At 38.9% G+C, this 21,402-nt stretch overlaps 1 protein-coding gene across 6 annotated transcripts in view; it reads left to right on the forward strand.

Annotated features, from left to right (window-relative positions):
- fcho2 (FCH and mu domain containing endocytic adaptor 2) overlaps nucleotides 1-21,402 on the forward strand; it is a 60,121-nt gene that overhangs the window by 1,503 nt on the left and 37,216 nt on the right. For all 6 annotated transcript variants that reach the window (XM_047372316.1, XM_047372317.1, XM_047372318.1 and 3 more), the window contains exons 2-6: nucleotides 14,262-14,353; nucleotides 16,753-16,827; nucleotides 16,925-17,066; nucleotides 19,533-19,685; nucleotides 19,909-20,013. In XM_047372316.1, coding sequence (XP_047228272.1) covers nucleotides 14,262-14,353; nucleotides 16,753-16,827; nucleotides 16,925-17,066; nucleotides 19,533-19,685; nucleotides 19,909-20,013 — 567 coding nt within the window. The remainder of the gene's footprint in view (nucleotides 1-14,261; nucleotides 14,354-16,752; nucleotides 16,828-16,924; nucleotides 17,067-19,532; nucleotides 19,686-19,908; nucleotides 20,014-21,402) is intronic.

Consider the following 21,402-nt stretch of genomic DNA (forward strand, 5'->3'; position numbering starts at 1 on the left):
CATTTGCAGTTTCTGTCGATGACAGATTTCAGATTACAGTTAGTGTTGCCTAAACATGGATTTTACACCAGGAACAGTTGGCATGGGGCAACTCACAGTATGATAACCTTGAATAAAAAGTGAATTGCTTTTATTTAAGAGACAGAAGCAACACTTATTTCTGCTGCTGTAGAAATAATATACGCTGATGATACAATCATAATATCTGTAACATTTATACGTTGTAATTTTTATTTTGATGCAGACACATTAGAAAAACCAATGGATAAAATCAGCTAATTCGGCTCTTTATGAAGTAAAATTTGAAGTTTACCTACCTGATATTAGCTGTGTACTTTGTTAGGTGATCTGCTCCGGTAGGCCGCCTGCAGTCAGCTGCTTTAAGGACATGCTGCTCGTAGCTTTCCAAGTGTTGTTTGAAACCAGCATTACGATAAAAGGGGCGGTGGGTGGCGCTCCTTTAGTTTCCACATCATGACTGTCTGTGATTTTTGTGACCTGAAATATTTCCAAGTAGGTGAATTTATCTTTCTCTTAATCAAAGGTCAAGCGCAGTCTTGCTTTCTTCAGCCAGCTGACTAGTTGTGTGCAGCAACAGATGGGGGAGGGGTAGAGGTGTCCATCTCCGCTCTCTTTACAGACACTGGCACTGACATCTCATTAACCTGTTACAATGGTTTGATGGAAGACATTGAGGGTAGACCTTGACACTGATAACAATACCAAGTGAAAAGCTTAGCTTTTGCCTTGTTCTTTTGTTTTTTGTCATTTTGCTACTTGTTTATCAACCTGTAGCGTAGCTCATAGTAACCTCCAGTAATGTGTAGCGTCTTGGTTGTAAGGTGGTAAAATAAAGCCCTAATTTTTAGCCTCCCCAGATAATATTTACCTGTGGTTACGCCTAAAGAGATTCCACCTCTCATGCTTGATGTGCCTTGAAAATGTAGCTATAAATCTAAGTAAACAGTAAGCAGGAAGGTGTAATCCTTTAACGATTATTTTATTTTGCTCAAGCAGACTCTATAATTCCCTAACTGGGAAAAGAGGAGAGCAGAGACACTCCTGATTCATCAATCTGCTCTTTGTGCCCTGCAGTGGGACACAAGAGAATGCAGTGATGGCAACGATCAGCTGTGTGTTTAGCATGCAGGACACACACATGCGCACACATACTTAGCATTAGGGGATGCATTAATTTCCCTTTTGACTTTGCTGCAAATCTGCTCTCTGAGCAGACATAAATCTTAAACGCTCTGTCAGATATTTCATTTTATGTTATTTTGAGAATTTTTAAATGCTTCTGAAACTTTTCAAGGCAGGTAAAGACTTGTACACATTTTTTTCTTTGTTTTATGCTCCACCTCGTGGACTTTAACTTTGATGACCCTTTATTATTTATAATCTTGGCATTAATCTATGATGTCAAAAATATCTCCTATCAGCTTAAAAAACTATTACTATGAGGAACTAGATGAGGAACAGCAATGTTGTTTCTTGGTCTAAGTTGCAGCACTTGACCGGCCGCTTGCTGCGGCATTTCCGCTCGCTGGATCCACTCACAGGCTCAGTCTCATTTCCCTGTTTTTCAGCGTCTTACACAACTTAAGTTTCCTTGAGATGTAGCTGCTGAAAAGCCTCCGTAGGTCAACTGGTGTGGCAGCATGTAGTGTCTGGCCGGGACCTGTGTGCTCATGTCTGGTTTGCCTGCAGCCTGTCATGGGAATGTAAGATGGAAGTGTGTTAAGCAAACAGAATTTACTTTGGAAGTCTTTGCCTTGTAGTTAGATTCATGCTTCAGAAGCTGAACACATTTACTTCATACACTTTGTTTTTTGGTGAAATAACTAGCCAAAGCATCAAACATTAGTGTAAGTTCTAAGCTGTTATTTGATCGTGTTTTTTTGGAGCTCATGTTTTTCAAACATATTCACTCAAGTTGAGCTGAAGGAGTGTTAAAACCTGTTTAAAAAAATTGGGCAAACATCTTCTTAGCCGCACTTTAATCGGACTTCTCCTGTTTTTGTAGGGCAGTTCTATCGGTGCCGTTCTGACAACTGTAGAGTCACATGACTGTGTGCACAGAGTCAATCTGATCCTGATAGAAAGAGTTCATAATATTGTCATTTAAAGCTTGAATTTCTCATTAGGGTGCAAAACAGGCTTATTTTCAAAATATCGTCTACCCCTGGGCTGGTATGAGATTCTCACTTTATAATAACCTTCAGTAAAGATGTACATGGTTTCGCAGTATTAACTAGGGCTTCGCGATATTAGGAAATCTTGTGATAGGTGTCGCAAAAATGATATGACTTGTGATAAATAAGCTAATAAGTAAACAGTTATTGTCTTTCTCCTTTGGGTTCCCAGCAGATAAAGTGTATTATTTCCAGCTACTGAAATAAAATTCATTATTTCCGTCTCAAAAGGAAGCTTTATTGAAGAGGTTTCTTCTGGCCGACATCTGCCATTTTGCCAAGAAAACATCTTCGTTGTCATTTCCTATTGACTTTAGCACCTTTGTATTAAAATGGAAAACCAATTATTTCTTTTTCCGGTAAAGTAAAATTACATGCTGATTACTACACTTATGTTACACAAAGTTACAGGCTTTGTAATTAATTAATTGCAATTAATCACATTTGATTTGCATTGTGACAAATATGGAATATTTGAAACCGTAGCAATAAGGTCTTTCAATCCCAATATATTTTGGTTGATAACTGACTTAAGTTTACAGTCATAAAGGTGAACTTGAACAGTAATGTCATGTGTAGCCTGACATTAGATCTGAACCTGTACAAGGACTGTAGCAGCTAACACAGTGTGCTTGCAGCAGCATTTTGTGTGCATTGAGGTGATATGGTGAGCCTAAAGTGCTGTTTTGAAAGGTTCTCTACATTTTGTGCTTCTTCTTCCTGGCTGGCAAACAAATTTTAGGTGCACTAGTGCCACCTACCAGCCTGGAGTTTGTTCATCCCTTTTACTGGTGAACCTGAAATGTGTGACCTAAGAAAGATGCGAATAAATGCAGTTTTTATATAATTGATTTATTGAAATCAAAGCGTCAAACACTTTCAAACTCATCTAGTGGTTACTTGGGTATTTAGTGTGGTTCTAGTATTCCATGTTTTGTTGGTGCTCGGAATTTAGATTTTCCGAGTTTCCAATTTGTAATACAGCAAGAAAGCCCCTGAGGTCAGAAACATTTTCAAGTGGGAATTCTCTGAGCAGCCTCAATTTTAATAATCAGTAAGGCTGTCACGCATTTAAAACAAAGTGAAAGCTGCAGGTATAAACTATTTTACACTTATGGTGTTTTGTATCTCATTAAACCAGTGGCACACAGAGTGCAGTATGATATCGAGTTGCAAACACATTCCTTTAGGTTTTGAACACAGAAAATTTAAAGAAAGACATTAAAGGCCTGTGCAGCTACCAGTAGTACCCCACTAAATGGCAAAAAAACCCCTGGTTTTGTTACTTGCAATAAGAACCCCCAGATCAGAGTTCTGAGATTGGAGGCAAATACAATTATAGCACTAAAAAGCCCTCTTTTTAGAGTTTAACATTTCCTACAGAAGTCAGGACTAGATTCCTAGTGGGGGTCCTGCAGAGCTCGTAATGGGTAGGGAAACAGGGTTTGTTTAAAATTGTGCTATCATCCTCAAAGTGACCTGTGATGATGGCAAGCTCATTGTGTGTTTCCACCTTACTTAACCTGAATGGCTTTTACCACAACTGTAGTTGCTCCTTGGTTTTTCAGCAGGGTTCTGGTCTGTGGGTATTTTAACCAATTCTGATTACTGAGTTAACCCTAGTTGTTAATCAGCATAACTTTAATGCGTTTCCTGTTGTGTTGAGCTGATGCAGCATGTACAGGTCCTTCTCAAAATATTAGCATATTGTGATAAAGTTCATTATTTTCCATAATGTCATGATGAAAATTTAACATTCATATATTTTAGATTTATTACACACTAACTGAAATATTTCAGGTCTTTTATTGTCTTAATACGGATGATTTTGGCATACAGCTCATGAAAACCCAAAATTCCTATCTCACAAAATTAGCATATCATTAAAAGGGTCTCTAAACGAGCTATGAACCTAATCATCTGAATCAACGAGTTAACTCTAAACACCTGCAAAAGATTCCTGAGGCCTTTAAAACTCCCAGCCTGGTTCATCACTCAAAACCCCAATCATGGGTAAGACTGCCGACTTGACTGCTGTCCAGAAGGACACTATTGACACCCTCAAGCAAGAGGGTAAGACACAGAAATACATTTCTGAACAAATAGGCTGTTCCCAGAGTGCTGTATCAAGGCACCTCAGTGGGAAGGAAAAAGTGTGGCAGAAAACGGTGCACAACGAGAAGAGGTGACCGGACCTTGAGGAAGATTGTGGAGAAGGGCCGATTCCAGACCTTGGGGGACCTGCGGAAGCAGTGGACTGAGTCTGGAGTAGAAACATCCAGAGTCACCGTGCACGGGCGTGTGCAGGAAATGGGCTACAGGTGCCGCATTCCCCAGGTCAAGCCACTTTTGAACCAGAAACAGCGGCAGAAACGCCTGACCTGGGCTACAGAGAAGCAGCACTGGACTGTTGCTCAGTGGTCCAAAGTACTTTTTTCGGATGAAAGCAAATTCTGCATGTCATTCGGAAATCAAGGTGCCAGAGTCTGGAGGAAGACTGGGGAGAAGGAAATGCCAAAATGCCAGAAGTCCAGTGTCAAGTACCCACAGTCAGTGATGGTCTGGGGTGCCGTGTCAGCTGCTGGTGTTGGTCCACTGTGTTTTATCAAGGTCAGGGTCAATGCAGCTAGATATCAGGAGATTTTGGAGCACTTCATGCTTCCATCTGCTGAAAAGCTTTATGGAGATGAAGATTTCATTTTTCAGCACGACCTGGCACCTGCTCACAGTGCCAAAACCACTGGTAAATGGTTTACTGACCATGGTATCACTGTGCTCAAATGGCCTGCCAACTCTCCTGACCTGAACCCCATAGAGAATCTGTGGGATATTGTGAAGAGAACGTTGAGAGACTCAAGACCCAACACTCTGGATGAGCTAAAGGCTGCTATCGAAGCATCCTGGGCCTCCATAAGACCTCAGCAGTGCCACAGGCTGATTGCCTCCATGCCACGCCGCATTGAAGCAGTCATTTCGCCACAGGATTCCCGACCAAGTATTGAGTGCATAACTGTACATGATTATTTGAAGGTTGACGTTTTTTGCATTAAAAACACTTTTCTTTTATTGGTCGGATGAAATATGCTAATTTTGTGAGATAGGAATTTTGAGTTTTCATGAGCTGTATGCCAAAATCATCCGTATTAAGACAATAAAAGACCTGAAATATTTCAGTTAGTGTGCAATGAATCTAAAATATATGAATGTTAAATTTTCATCATTACATTATGGAAAATAATGAACTTTATCACAATATGCTAATATTTTGAGAAGGACCTGTAGATGTATGGCAGCAATGAGAAGAGAAGTAAAGACCTTCTATCTTCTTTGAACTCTCAGTAAGTGTTCATGTAAAAGCATCAGTTGTAACATATTTTGCCAGATTATATCAGAGTTATGCAATAAAGAGGGAAAGTAGATCAGCAACTAAAGGATAGATGATGGTATACGATGGACAGAAAGAGGCAACAATGCCATCTTTTTTTTGGCCACATCTCAGTGACTGTTTCAGACGCCTTCCACTGTTGCACAAAAGAAATAGAGTTTTGCAGTATTGTGAAGAGACTTTTGTCTAAATTCCTTAGCAGAGATGTGCAGACATACTTATTTTCCTCTGCTTTCACCCAGAACTGAGAGGAAGGCATGCCATCTATGCCTCTTTTGGATTTTTCTTCTTCAGGTTTTTCTTGTTTGCTAAAAGAAACCATGTGCTCAAAGCCTCCCAGAGGGCACGTACCCTCCTTATAATTTATTTTGCACCACTGCGTGATAATTGCACCGACTGAACATGTTACAGTAAAGTTGTATGCCCACTTTCCATGCAACCATAGGAGATGTTTTTGTAGACTAGTTCTCCTTTCCAGCCTGCATACCGAATGTCTGGGGATGCATATATAAATTGGAGATCTACTGACTCTCCAGTGGTATTTGGTTTAGTTGTCTTTGGTTGTTGGTAGGGAGCAGGTAGCAGTGAGATAATAAGGCCTCTCCCCATGTCACCTCTTACATTACAGCCTGTGAGCTTGCATGGAGCCTAACAGAAAGGGAGGGAATGCCTGTCCCCCTCCTGCGCTGCAGATGTTGGATGATAAGTAGGCAGCCCTGTGATTTTGTCTCGTTTCCTACCAGGTGGTATTATAGATTGGAAGGTGCTGGTGTTTGTTTAATTCCTAGGTGGACTCCACAAGCATTCATGAATACGTCATGAATGCATACAAACTAGGCTTGCAGAAGCAAAATGTGGTTTGTTTTGTAACGTAACGTTCAGATTGCAAACTGCTTTTTGTTGATGTAGCTTCTTTTTTCTTAGGCTGTTCTTATTATTATCACCCTCTTTTGCAACTGTTGATAATCTGATGGTTGGTTATTTGTTTTCTAATAATAATTAGCTATTTTGTTCATAAAGCGAATCATTTTCCGAGACCATCAGAAAGTAGAGCTGCAGAAAAATTGGAATCGCAGTTGTCATTGGAGTCTCCTCATATGGAATATTGCAATCGCAAAGTACTACCTGGATGCAGTACTTGGTAGGCCGTTATATTTCAAGCACGTTACACTCACTCTTCAATAATGTATTTGAACAGTTAGATGGACTTTCACTGCCATCGTTGCCCATCCCCAACATAGGTTTTAGTGTTTGCATTGCTAAAGCCTGTAAAGTGGTGCTAGCTTCATCATGGCGACAGAAATGAGGAAAACGTCGGTTAATTGCAATCAGGATCATCGTCATGGCAATATTTCACAAAATTATTACATCTCCTCGGTATCCTGCTATCATTCAGCCCCATTAGAAATCCAGATTTACAAGCATGTTGGACACAAATGAACATTAAAGTTTAAACAATAATTTGTGTTACTCTGTGATCCAAACAGACGAGGGAACTCTAGTCAGGGGTCATAATCTTTCAGATTTCTTAAGAGTTAACTGGGCCAAACTGGAATCATAGCCTCGATTAATGGAAATGTGATGATATGTAAAGTCTTCAGGGAACAACAATATAGAATGAATTTATACGTGGTATTGTTTCAATTTTATGATTAGCTTTCTTCAAAAAAACTCAACGTATGATAAATAAACTGATACTGTGATTAAGCATGGTGTGTTTATGGGAATGAAATGTGGAAGAAGGCTGGGGTGAAATGGCACAGACTGGGTACATAGTAGGGGTATAAACTGGTGAAGGAGCAAGTTCTCTGTCTGTATGGAGAACTCTATAGGGTTCGCAGTTAATATAAACTTGGACATTGTTGTATTATCAAAGAAAACTATTGACCCTGAATTGAAATTTTAAATAAATAAAACAGTGAATTAGTTTTTCAGAAAACATCCTATTATGTGCAAACGTGTCCCGGACAGTTTCTTATTAAAGGATCTGTTTTAAGCCTTTAAATTTGTTGCTGTGCATTAAAATTGGTTTTAATTCTAAGCCAGACTGCTTTTTTACCTTCTTCCACTGTCAACAAGCCTTTGCTTTTTTCTCTGCCTGCGTGTGAGATCTGTAGCTTCCCAGCCAAAATGGCAGTGTACGTCCAAATGTGATGCAAGCTAAGTCGTTTCAGAGCCGTTACCTAGTTTTTGTAGACATAAAGACTCTGTAGACACTGAGCACCTTCTGGTCTCCTTAGAGCAAACATCTTGCAGTATCATGGCCACAGTGAGGATTAGAATAGACATTGGATAAGTTTCTGTCGGTGGGAATGGCCCGACCCAAATGTTGCACAGCTCTCTGTTTCTTCATTTTTATGTAAATCTGTCTCAGCTGCAAACTGGGCTGTTGCTCAAAGAAAACCTTGCCCTCATGTGTGAACCTTGCAGTATATTAGTTGGGAATGCAGTTGGGAAAAGGATAATTGCCCAAGCATCGTAAGTATTTTTACATTTCAGAGCAAGCATCCAGTATGAGGTGGTTCATCAGCAAACGCTGCTTTCTGTGTGATGTTATGCCTGTTCTCAACTCTTGTAGCTAAGGCATAGGCTGGTTCCGGGTATCAAGGTATACAGATGAAGCATAGAGTAAAGCAGTGCTGCCCCTCCCCTGCCTGTTGCTACACAGTCACAGCTGACTGAAAAAATGCTTCCTCAGTTTTTCCTTGCCTACAGACAAATTCTGCTGTCTGGAAACACGGACACCCACGGTGTGGAAGCTAAACGTGCAAAAGGTGCAAAACCCATCTTTTTATATGGACAAGCAGCATGCCTGAAAAGCAGCAGACTGCAGGCTGGCCACCAAAGCAGGGAACTAACTAACCAGCTAATATCAGCTTGTTATAGTAGTTACTCTATAAATAGGAGAACAGCACATTTAGTGGATGTGCATGTGTTTGCCTATATCCTTATATCAGAATCAGTTCTATTATTTTTAGATCATATTATTCATTTTTCTTTTCTTTTTTTCTGTAAATACCAAGAGAATGTGGTGTTTTAATTAAAGGCCATCACACTGTTTGAATCTCATACGGCCATTACCTGTTGTAGGTACAGTGTAGTCCTAACTTTGTCATTCATTATATCTGTATATTTTTTTTAATAACCTGTATACTAGTGATTTGTTCACCGTAAAGGCCTTACATTGTCAGATCATGTTTTGTAATCAGTTCCAGTATTGTAACTTGGAGGGAAAAGGCACAGACGCCCTGAGAGGTTTCCTTTGTTTGTTGTTCTTTTATGTACAGCACATTGATATCATAGTCTACATGAACAGACTAGTTGCACTGAAAGGACTTTCTTCCTGTTTCTGTTCTGCTCTGTGTGTTTTCACTTGCTGTCGTCGCTTCTCTGTTTTCTAGACCTGGCCAGTTTTCAGTGTTCTTGTACCCTAGGCTGTAAAGTGTACGACTTGTGTAAGAACTATGTTATAGTCTGTCTTGTTTTATCATTAAGTGATCTTTGCTGTTTGCTGCCTATGTGGTAATAATTGGACTCATAATGTCTTTTTAATAGCTTTATTACTGCAACAGGAAGTCTGTCTCAGTGGTCTGCTTGTTGGGCTAAAACGCCAGACCACAGAAGTGTAACCCATGCTTTTCTTTTTAACATCTGTTTGCTCTGTAAATATACCATAGCTCTGTTTGATATAGCACTAGGCCTATTACAGAAATGTTTTTTTGAACTTTCATCTTTGCCTGTTTGGAAAAGCTGCTCTAATGCTGCAGCCTGCCACCAAATTTGCTGACAGTGGATCAGAACAGGAATTAGGAAATATCCACGAAAGCCTGGCATTAATCTGAAATGAACTCGTAGAAGTGTCACTTTTGTTTAGCGTAAGCTCCCCTTCTGTCCTCTTTTTACTGATGTTAAACAACCTGTCTTAGCTAATGCAATTAAAACAAGTCATGCGTTTTTCTTTTTATTAAAAGCAACACAGTGGCTTTAAATGAAAGTGGTCAAATAAAAATTGCCCTGTAAACCTTTAGAGCAGTTGTTAAAGCAAAATTAGGTCTTATGACCATAATTATTTAGCAAACCAGTTAGGCTCCTCCTATCAATCCAACATTAAAGTCACAGTAGCATTGCTTGACTAAAGAAATCTTGCATTGAGGAGCAGCCAAACCCATCTGTTTTTCCTCCTAGACACATCCGGACCATACCAGATATGTCAGTCTCATGCTAACAGGGCTACTAGACTGAATACCATACTGGCTTAAAAAGTATTCATCACACTTAGAATGTACAGGTTACTTGCAATAAATTCGAATATAATCCAAAGATTAATCGTTTGACTAATTCAAATTCAAAATGCAAAACCTATTTATTGACTTGTTTGCACACAAAAGGAACATTTTTCAAGCAGTCCTTTTTGTAATTGTGATAATTATGTCTTCAAGCTCACGGAAAACCAAAATTCAGCTTCTCTGAATATTAGGAGGTATCATAGGATCAGTATAAAAGCATGTTTCATTTAGAAATGTTGATTGATGTAATCGCCATATTGTGACTTAGAAAGTCATGGGGTAGACTGCTGACTTGAGCAGCTGTCCAACAGAGAGTCACTAATACCCTCCACAAGGAGGAGAAACCACCATAGGTCATTGCTAAAGTTGCTAGCTTTTTACAGAGAGCTGAATTCAAACATAGTAATGGAAAGTTGAGTGGAGGAAAATGTGTGGTAGAAACATGTGTCTTCAAAAGTTTGGTGGACATTTACAAGGTGTGGACAGGTGCAGCTGGAGTCAATGCTTTAAGAGACAGCACAAACTGACATACCCAGGACATGAGATACAATTGTCATATTCTTTGGGTTAAGCCACTTTAAACCAGAGACAACAACAGAGCCATGTTAACTGAGATAAGGAGAAAAAGAACTGAACTGTTGCTTTGTGATCTAAAGTCCTCATTTCAATTGAAAGTAAAGGTTACATTTTATGTGGAAATCAAGGTCTCAGTTTCTGGAGAAAGAGTGGAGAGTCAGATAATCCAAGTTGCCTGAAGTCCAGCGTGAAGTTTGCACATCAGTGAAGATTTAAATGGTAAATAGCCTGCGCTTGTATAGTGCTTTATCAAGTCCCCAGAGACCCCAATGCACTTTACACTACAATCAGTCATCCACACATTCACACACTGGCAGTGGTGAGCTACATTGTAGCCAGAGCTGCCCTGGGGCAAACTGACAGAAGTGAGGCTGCCATACAATCTGTGCCACTGGGCCCTCTGACCACCAGGCAAGGTGGGTGAAGTGTCTTGCCCAAGGACACAACAACTGAGACAGACAGAGCAGGGGTTCGAACCGGCAACCCCCCAGTGATGCCATCTGCTGCTGTTGGTCCACTGTGTTTTATCAAGTCCAAAGTCAGAGCAGCCATTTGCCTGGAAATTTCAGGACACATCATGCCTCCTTCTGACAAGCTTTATGGAGATGATGATTTAGTTTTCCAGCAGGACTTGACACCTGCCCACACTGCCAAAGATACCAGAAGCTGGTTCAATGACCCTGATGTCACTGGGGTTGAATGGACAGCAAACTGGCCAGACCTGAACACCACAAATAGGAAATCTATGGGGTTCTGTCAAGAGGAAGATCAGAGACACCAGACCCAACAATACACACGATCTGATGGTTGCTATCAAAGCAATCTGGGCTTGCACTACACCTCAGCAGAACCACAGGCTGATTGCCTCCTTGCCACGCCAGGTTGATGGAGTAATTCATGCAAAAGGAGGCCCAGCCAGGTATTGAGTTTATAGAAATGAACATACTTATCTGAAGCCTAACATTTCTTTAAAATATCCCTTTTTATTGATCATATGTAATTTATATGTATGTAATTTTCTGGCACTGAATCTGGGGTTTTCATTATCTGTAAGCCATGATCATCAAAATTAACAGGAATACATGCCTAAAATAAATCATACTATGTGTAATAATTCAATATAGTGAGTTTTTTAAACTGAGTTACTGAAGTAATCTTCAAATGATAAGGTGATTGATGCACCTGTAATAGCCTACAAATATGTTGTAATAAATATTGCACAGACATACATTGCACTAACAGTATATTAACAGTATATTTTGCAGGCATACATATGTTTGCTCAAGGCGTAACAACATTGGTGTAGATTGTTTACTTTGTTTTGTGGCATTTTGTATTAAAATATGCACATATAAAACATCTTTGTTACACCTGTTCGATTGCATTCTCACTAACATAATCTATCTGAAGCAGGCTGACACACTGCATCATTGATTTATTTCGCACACAGGGAAGAATGGTCAGAATGTTTCTTCAAGTCCTTGTCAAACTATTACACATTTTTATGATTGGTTTTATATACTCGCCTTTCAGTCCTGCTGTAGCTCAGGCTAAAGTAGGACTGCTTGAATAGGAAAAAATCATAAACTCGTTTAGTCTGCCAGATTTTGAAATCACGTACATTTATCACAATTACTTCTCGTGTTTGAAACCTACTGCAATATTTTACTGACTCAAAATATACATTTCTTTCTCAGAAATAGGACAGATTGTATTTCTGTGCTACTTTCCCATAAAAGATGCTATTTAAAATATGTGACGTTTAACCTACAAGTGACTATAATTTGGATGATGTTGACGCTATTCCTTGTTGTTCTCCTGGTGAGGTTTTTTTTGTGGGTTTGTAATTAATTAATTCATCAGTATTTCAGACATATTTGATCCCTATATTAAAACAAATGACTGGAAATGTTGGCTTTATTCTAAAAATGTAATCATTTCTATCTTAACAGACAACATTGTAATGTTTGGGCCGGATTGTGCAAATAAGCATTTAGAATGAATGATAAATAGATTTTCCACAAAAATCTTTCATTCACAAATGTCATTTCAGTAAATTTAAACAAGGCCCTCCAATATTTACTGTATTTTAGTCTTAAACATCCCAGTTTCTCTCTGTTGTTGTTTTTTTTTTGTTTTTTATCACTACGTGATTGTAATTTGTTAGGTGGCAGTTTGTATTTATGTTCATAATGTTGTATAGTATAGTTGTATACTGACCAAGAGTTTCCCCGACTGGGAATCGGGTAAAACCAGCCAAACAACATCATGCAGTTTCGCCTCGGCTTTAGTAAATATTTACACAGTTTTGTGTAAAAAAAAACAAAACAAAAGTAAGCAAAAGCTGTTTCAGTACAAAAAAAAACATTTAATGTTCTTATTAATCTAGCTTTTAGTGATTTTAAAAATAATTTTGTTTAGAAAAATAAATTAGGTGGAATATGTGTTTACTTGAGATAGAAGAAATCTTCCTCATAAAATGTTCTGTGATTCTGACTCAGGACATATGACTAAAACATCTTCAATAAACTCTCATCTTTCTTCTACTTATCTTTGCACAATGAGTCGTCTACAAAGTGGCATGCTAATGCTAGCTTGCTTAATCTTTGTTATTACAATACTGGAACTGACTCCTTGATCATTGAGTTCATAAATCATGTTTTCTTGTGGTTAGTTAATTGAGTGCAGGCTAAACTTACAGAAAGATGCATTTCCTGTTTAAAAATGTAGTGCTGTGCTTCAAACATTGTTTAAGCTGTGGTCTATACTCCATCACAACTGGTTGCCAGACGGGAAGCTGCAGCACCCAAGACAGTCTCTGCTATTTTATTGTGAATGTCAATATATGTATGTACTCTTTGGAAATGGTTTGTATAAACCAGAGGCGTTAGACCCGATACACATTTTAAAATTTTAAAGAGTAAAACGTTTTACAGGAGATTCCTCTGTCAGATGTCAAATGGGATGTAGCAAAATAATGATAAAAAATGTTTTTGAAGATTACATCATCTTTAAAATAAAAGAAATCCATTAATTGCACAGACGTACAAAAATGTTACTAATAGTAAACAGCTGGATCAGTATTTTGTGATATGACAAATACATTTTACCAAAAATATTTTACCAAGTTTAATCAAACTTAATTTTAGGAAGCACTTTTTATACGTTTAAAAAAACATTACAGACACTAGAAAAATATCAATGAAAGGGAAAAAAAGGATAAATTGATGTTATAAAGAAACACCAGAAATAAAAATGTTATTTCTGGTGAATCGAAGTATCAAATTATTTCTAATAAAATGGGGGAAGGTACAATACAGTATGATCAGATAAAAGAAGAAAAGAATAAGGCTGTTAAATAAAAACTAAAACATAACCAAAAGATCATTAATAAACTACAACCCAGACAGCATGAATAAGCTTTTCATTTAATCATCCAATATCGTTTAAATCTATAATTCATAAGTCCCCACCCCCAATCTTCTCGCCCTCTTTAAAGCAGCAGTGCAACTGGACACCGTTACCCAGTGAACGGCTACAACAGACACTCTCGCATCAGTGGTAGCGTTAGACCTGTGTGCTTCAGTTTGTCTAAGTTTAAGCGTCTCAAACATGGCCAAGATGGGTATGATAGACCAGAAAGTGTTGCAAATGCAGCTAGAAGCAATGCAGGCAGTGAGGATGCTGGTGGTAGAAAATCTGTTTATGGTGATGTATGATCTGCAGACAATTGTTTGTTGTTCCTCTCTATCCTTTTCCCAGGATCTTGAGCTTGATTTGTCTGTTTTTTTTTTTTTTTGGTATGTTTCTGAAATCCAGGGAGAAAAAAACAATGGCTTTGATGTGCTCTACCATAACATGAAGCATGGGCAGATTTCCTCCAAGGAGCTGACAGACTTCATCAGAGAAAGGTAAGACCAGGAAGACAGCCCCATGAGTAAACTGACACACTTGTTGCTACCAGGCTATGCTCTGTATAGCATGTGTTTTTTGTTCATTAGCTTTTCATGGGATTAAATGTAGTCCTGCCTGCATTTCCTGTTCTTTGTGCTGCTCCTGTTATAGCAGGCAAATTCTCGGCTGCTAAAATTTCTTTGAATGAGTTTGCTGAGGCACATCTTACGCGTTTTTATGCTCTTAGTCTTGTCTTCTTTGAAATGCAGTTAACTGAGACAAACTTTGTGCTAAAGCCTCTTTACTCAGGTTTACTCAAAAAGTACAGCATGGTTGATACATGTGTGAATATTATGCAAACGTTGCACACCCATAATGCCATAACGAAAGGTTCTTTGTAAATCCTTCCCACCTTTAGAGGTTCTCTTTGGCGTGTGAAAGGTGTACATTTAGATCTGGCCACATGACACCAGGTCTACCGCTGGAATTTGGAAGGACATTTTTCCATATGTCTTTTGCAGAGCAGCGCGCTGAGTCATTCAGACACTTTACTGCACCCTGGCGAATGTGATGGGAATGAGGTGACTGAACAAGTATTGATATGAATGACAGGGTTCCTACATACTCTTGAAAAGTATGGAGTTGTGGTTGACCACTTTTACTGGGTATGCTGGGGAAAAAAGAAGATTGAGCAAAAACAGATTTTTGATTCTACAAAATTCTTTTCTTATTTTAGGTTTTTTAAAGGACGAAATCTATTAATTATGCATGCTGTGGTTTTACTTTAATTGATAAGGAAATTACATTATTTTTCATCTTTGATTTGCCAGATCATATTTATTGTGGGATTCTTCCAATATATTGGCAAGTATAAGACTTAGAGCTCTTGAAATAAAACTGGTCTAAGTATTCCACGTGCCAAAAAAAGAGGCTTTATACCACACTCTAAAAATTGGACGCGGATATCACCAATGTGTTGTTTCATGACTTGTGGTACCTACAGGTAAGGGTTCTGTTTTGACAGTTTTGGGTGAATATTTTGTACTGAAATGTCCTGTATGCTATAAAAACTGCAGGGAAACAAAATCTAGAGATTTAGGTCTGGAAATGTTTAGCAAATGTAAATGTGTAGGAGCCATAATATTGTGATGATTTTGAATCTTATTTGACATTAAAATTGTGGCAGAATTTAGCCTTCTTTCAATGAGTTTGTTGCTTGTCTTTCAGTGGTAAACATTATTTTTATCCTTTCAAGAACTGCACTATGGCGTCCTCTAGTGGTGATGAAAGTCAGTGTGCTACACTAGTATTTCCAGCATCTTTCTGTCCTTGTTCACTAAAGCACTGTAAAGATAAAACTAGTCATCTATAGGAGGCCTTCAGATATTATTCCCATTTATTGTGTGTTGTCTTATCTGAGCTCAGAGATAAACGGGCTGCTTTCTTTCTGCAAATCAGCTTTTTAACAGCTTTCAAATGCTTGTTGCATAATGTGTTGTAAATTCTGTCTGTACGCTGTATTATCCTCATTTAGTTTATTTTTCTGATAGTTATAATTTGCTCCCATTTATACTTGACAGATACAAACTATAAATGAGGCACTTCAATGTTTTCAGTTTTTGAGTAGTGTCACGGTTCTTTGTTGTTTTTAAAATAAGGCTGTGTAGTATTAATAATAATGATAACAATAGTAGTCATTTGTTTAAACACTGTTTACTTAGAATTAGTGTCTGGTCTTGCAGACACAGAGCCAGCCCAGAAGAAGCGGGAATAGAAAATGGATGGATGGAAATCCATATCAAAATCATCACAACTATCCTATTCTTTTTACTTCACAATCATGCTCTACTTTGCTTCAGTCTGTTACAGAAATCCTATTAAAATGCTTTGACTTTTGCAGCTGTAATGTGACCAAACAAGAACAGGTTCAGGTGGGGAGGGTGGGCGCTGCCACTCATATGGCTCAGTTCTGTCTTGGCGCGTGCTGAGCACTTGTGCTTCTGATGTTGGATGCTGAATATGTATGCGCCTGAGTGCACGCTCGGTTGACCCGGCGTTGCCCCTTGACTCCAGAGACAAGATGGCTGAACGACACATGTATAATTCAGACATTGTCTGTGACCCCCGCAGCTGTTTCTTTTGGGGATTCAAGAATCAGCTTTCTTACTCTGGCATCTTCAACCTGAGGTTTTTGAACAACTTACAAACTGCATACATTTGCCTGTATACAAAACCTACTGGCATGAATATTGTCATTTCCCTGTTGTCTTGTGCTCAGTCAGACGCTTTACTTTAGTCACATTGTAGTTAAAATGAGACTTTGTTGAATTTACTTGGCACCAAGTGCTCATGTATTAAATAACAGTATAATTCATTCAGTATTTAAATCAATGTAACAGATCTGTTCTCCTTATAGGAGTACCATAGAAGAGGCCTATGCCAGGTCCATGACCAAACTCGCCAAGTCAGCTGGCAACTTCTCTCAGCTTGGGTGAGTTTATGCATTTTATTACCCTGTCAAATGGGGAAAAAAAATAAAAACATTAATAACAAGAATCCTACCATGTTTATGCTCTCCTATCCAACAGGACCTTTGCGCCAATGTGGGATACCTTCAAAAGCTCAACGGAGAAACTGGCCGGTTGTCACTTGGACCTAGTAAAGAAGCTACAAGATCTTATAAAAGATGTGCAGAAGTATGTGGAAGAACAGGCCAAAGCACATAAGAAGGTAAGGACATATGCCTTCTTATAAATAGATATAAGAGTTGAATTAATTGGGCAGTTTTGTTTGGACTGCATGTCTGAGGCTGCCAATAAATCAGTTCACCTCAGTGAGCCCTACAGTTTTAATGTACTACCATATATATTGACATTTCTAACAGCAGTAGTGTTCCTCTTAAGATGAACTGCATACTATTGTTTCCATGGAAACCCATTTATCCTTAAAGCACTTCAATTCAATTCAATTCAAAAATACTTTATTAATCCCAAAGGGAAATTAAACGAATACTTATTACTTATTACATATTCATAATCTTAGTTTTCTGATTAGTAGCTCCTGTCTTCAACATGCTGCTGCACACATGCTGTTTAGACTAATCCAACAGTGTTACTGTCCACCCAGAGGTTAGGTTTTATGCAATTTTATGCTGTACAGAAGAGGACTTCAAAGATGGGGTCGCGACCCCCTAGTGGGTCCACGGAGGTACTGCAAGGGGTCGTAAGATTTTTTTAATGAATGAAAAAGACTTTTTTTGGATCCTTTTTTTGTTTGAATGTGATGTCGTTAAGCAAATATTCACATGAATCCAACATATTATAGCAAACTGATAAATGGTGGTATAAAATAATGTATTTCAGTCAGAAATGGGCATATTCAGTGAGCACACCAGCTGAACTCACAGCCTGACCCTCCATGCATTCTACACACAAAGAGAAGGACCCGCCACAGTTTAGGGGTCTCAGACTGAAAAATGACCCCTGCTCTACAGTATAAAATGGTTAAAGCCTATGGTTGACTCTGTAAATTACTTCATCCCACAAAAGCTGGATCTTAAACGACAGAAGGAGATAGAATGCATATCTGGTCATACACATGTTTTTGCCCCTCACATCTTTCTGTAGAAACATGAATGGATGAATTCTAGAGGATAGGAGAGTATACTGTAGACTTGGTTTCTACCAGATACAGAATTTAGTAGAACATGCATGGTAGCTTGGCACAAAAGCTTCATAAAACATCTTTCATCTATTTTCCAAACAGCAATCAGCATTTTTCCTACGAGGACCTAAACTTTGTCAATATGTGTGTATTTATATTAAACCCCGTCACTGGCAGAAAGCATTTTGTTTTCATATTTCAGCGTTGTTTGGTCTTTGTTCTGTTGTTGACATATACTAAAATATGCCAGTGATACAGCTTCTTTGATTAAAAAATAAAAACAATGGCTAGTAAGAAGAAGCAAGCAGATAGTCTGGCAGTGCTTCCATCAATGTTATCATACCTAATTTAGAAAGAAAACACTAGGATGTTCTGTTTATGTATTATCACCACAGGACAACGCTTGGTCTTTATGCTAACATGCAGTGGCCTAAATGATTACAGTCTGGCTCTTTGACATTTCTTTCACGTGGATTTCTCTTGTTCCTGTCATCACAAGTGGTTTTCTGCTCCAATTTGAGCTTTTTACCTCTTGTGTTAAAAGAAAAGTGTGACTACAGCCCCCTGCAGGAGAAACTAGTAATGTATTTTCCCCCATGGGGTATACCCCTTGTGTAGTTTTATTGCTTTTTATTTTAGATTTTTATTTTTAAACCACCATTCTGCATGAAGGGCTATAAAGTAAAGTTTAGATCAAATACAGAGTTGTATAGATTTAAAAGCTGTTGTGTAGATTTAATTACTTCCTGCTGTGCTGTGCTAAAGGTCTGTTTCACATGTGTGAGAATTAACAGAAGAGCTGGGAGAGGATTTTACAGGATGAGAACAGCCAGTTATATGACGTCTGGAACTTGATTATCCAGATCATGGCAAATGTATGAAAAAAATGTGTTTTTATCCATTCATCCATATGTTTATCCGTTCATTCATTTGTTATGTGTGCATCCCTCTGTTTGTCTATCCATTTATCCATCCATCCATGTTTATTTTTGCATCTATCATCAGTCCATCTCTCTATCTGTTCATCCATCCATCTTTGAATTAATTTTGAACTTTTGTATTTATACTTTGTCTCTCTAAATTGCCCTTAGGTGTGAATGGGTGTGTGCATTGTTGTTTGTCCTGTGTGTGTCTGTGTTGGCCTGCGACTGGTGACCTGTCCAGGGTGGCGGGGTACACTGGAGATAGGCATCAGCTCCCACACAACCCTGTACGGAAGAAGCGGGTATAGAAAATGGATGGATGGATGGATGGGTGGTATTTATACTTTAAAATGGGCTTAAGAGCCTCAGTTGTGACTTGGAAATTTAAGTGTGGAGAAGTATGGAATTTTGACCTGATTTTACTACAAGCACAAAGAGCTTCAGCTTTCACCAGACTGGCCTGTCTTATTTTAGCAAGCTCACATAGTAAGAGGAGTGTTCAGGAGTCTTTTCTTTTTTATTGATGTAAATAAAGGTTGGAGCAATAGGTTACACTTGCACATGTTATTTGGCTTATTAAGTGACCTATCGAGCAAATGTTGTCTTTCAGACAAAAGAAGAAGTGGCACCAACCCTGGAAGCCGTCCAGAACATCCAGTCCATCTCTCAGGCTCTTCAGAAGTCCAAGGAGAACTACAATGCCAAAACTGTGGAGCAGGAGCGCCTCCGCAAAGAGGGGGCCACCCAGAGAGATGTGGACAAGGTGGGAGGTCACTCTTTGCACATACAGACTCCCTCATATCCTCGGTATGGTAATGTGGCATGATGAAGTGTGTCTTGGAGTTCTGGTTTAAACAGAAACCTTAACCCTGAACGGTACTTATCTTCAGATTTTAAGTCGATCTCAGGTTTCACTCTGATACATTCAACTTGATCTGGAAAGCAAATCATTGTAAGTCATTTATCTGTTTGTTTACACTTTACAGGCTGGAGTGAAAGCCAAAAAAGCCACAGAGACCTACAAGTCATATGTGGAGAAATATGCTACAGCCAAGTCTGAGTTTGAGCTGAAGATGGCAGAAACTGCACAGGTTTTATAACTTTTAGCTGGTTTTCTCCCCCTCCCCTGTACATGTGCTCTTATGCAAATTGTGCTCACAAACTCTGTTTATTGTCTGTCTTTGTGGCATGCAACCCTTTATTGTGTAGTCTGTTAGACCGGTGCTCGTCTGCTCCATGTTTTGGGTCCTGTATCATCTCCAGATTGTGTTTTTTCCTCTGTAACGGAATCGTTGTGTAAAGACCCAGATTGGATCCATCTGAGGGCTGATTAGATAAACTCCAAATTAAAATCAGCTCAACAGAAGTGGGCCTCCTTATCCTCGTGTGCCGCAGCAGCACTGCCGCTAGAGCTGGTTTTCGTTAGCCCTGCCATTTTTCTTTTTAGTTCTCCTGTTCCTCGCAGAGGAAGCAGCGTTGCGGCTCTTGCTTCCCCTGGATCACCGTCTACGGCTCATCTCCGCGCTGCACATGTGGATATAAAATTATAAACACTAAGCACATGTGCTTCCTGACATCACTGGGGCTCCTGCATGTGTGATCTGTTTGTCTGCATGTGCTAGCTGGCGGTAGATGGAAGTATAGTCTTATTTACAGTGCCTCACAAAAGTATTAGTACCCCTTTGAACTTTTTTCACATTTGTTTTATGTTACAACCACCAACTTCAGGGTATTTCATTAGGATTTACGTGATAGATCAAAACCAAGTAGTGCAAAATTGTGGTTAAAAAAAGAATAGATTTTAAAGACAGTTTCTAAATAAAAGTCTGTAATGTCTATTCAGCATCCTGTACTGTCAGCCCTGAATAAAATCTGGTCCAATCAATCCATTTAATATTAGTATTAATATAGCTGATTTGTGAAGGCCTCAGAGGTTTGTAACATAGATTTTGATCTCCGTGAGTCTTTGTCTGATTAAATGAAGGTTAAATAAAATAAAATCAATGAGAAGATCTTTAATGTACAAACAGCGAAGCAGACAGGTCAGGGAGGACATTGTAAAGAATTTTAAAGGGGGTTGTGTTTTATTAATCATTGTCACCTGCTTTGAAGATCTTGAAGGTCGCTGTTCAGTTCCAACAACGAAATTAATTCCCATGGTGTGATGTCACCACTACCATGATGTGGCAGAAAAGGAACATGACACATCGCTCTAAAAACAGCATCCCAGTGAGAGATGGTGATGGCAGCATCATGCTGTGGGGATTCTTCAGCTAGGACAGGGCAGCTGGTAGTAGATGATGGCAAGGTGGCCAGCGCTATTTACTGGGCAGTCCTGGAAGAACCAGCAGGACAAAAACCATAAACATACAGCCTAAAGTCAATGTTATGGTTTTGATCACAGCAAATTCATGTGTCATAATGGCCTAGGCAAAGTCCAGACATCCCTCTGATTGAGAATCTGTGGCAAAACTGACTGA

The sequence above is a fragment of the Girardinichthys multiradiatus genome, chromosome 8, assembly GCF_021462225.1.
Source record: "Girardinichthys multiradiatus isolate DD_20200921_A chromosome 8, DD_fGirMul_XY1, whole genome shotgun sequence".
Taxonomy (NCBI): domain Eukaryota; kingdom Metazoa; phylum Chordata; class Actinopteri; order Cyprinodontiformes; family Goodeidae; genus Girardinichthys; species Girardinichthys multiradiatus.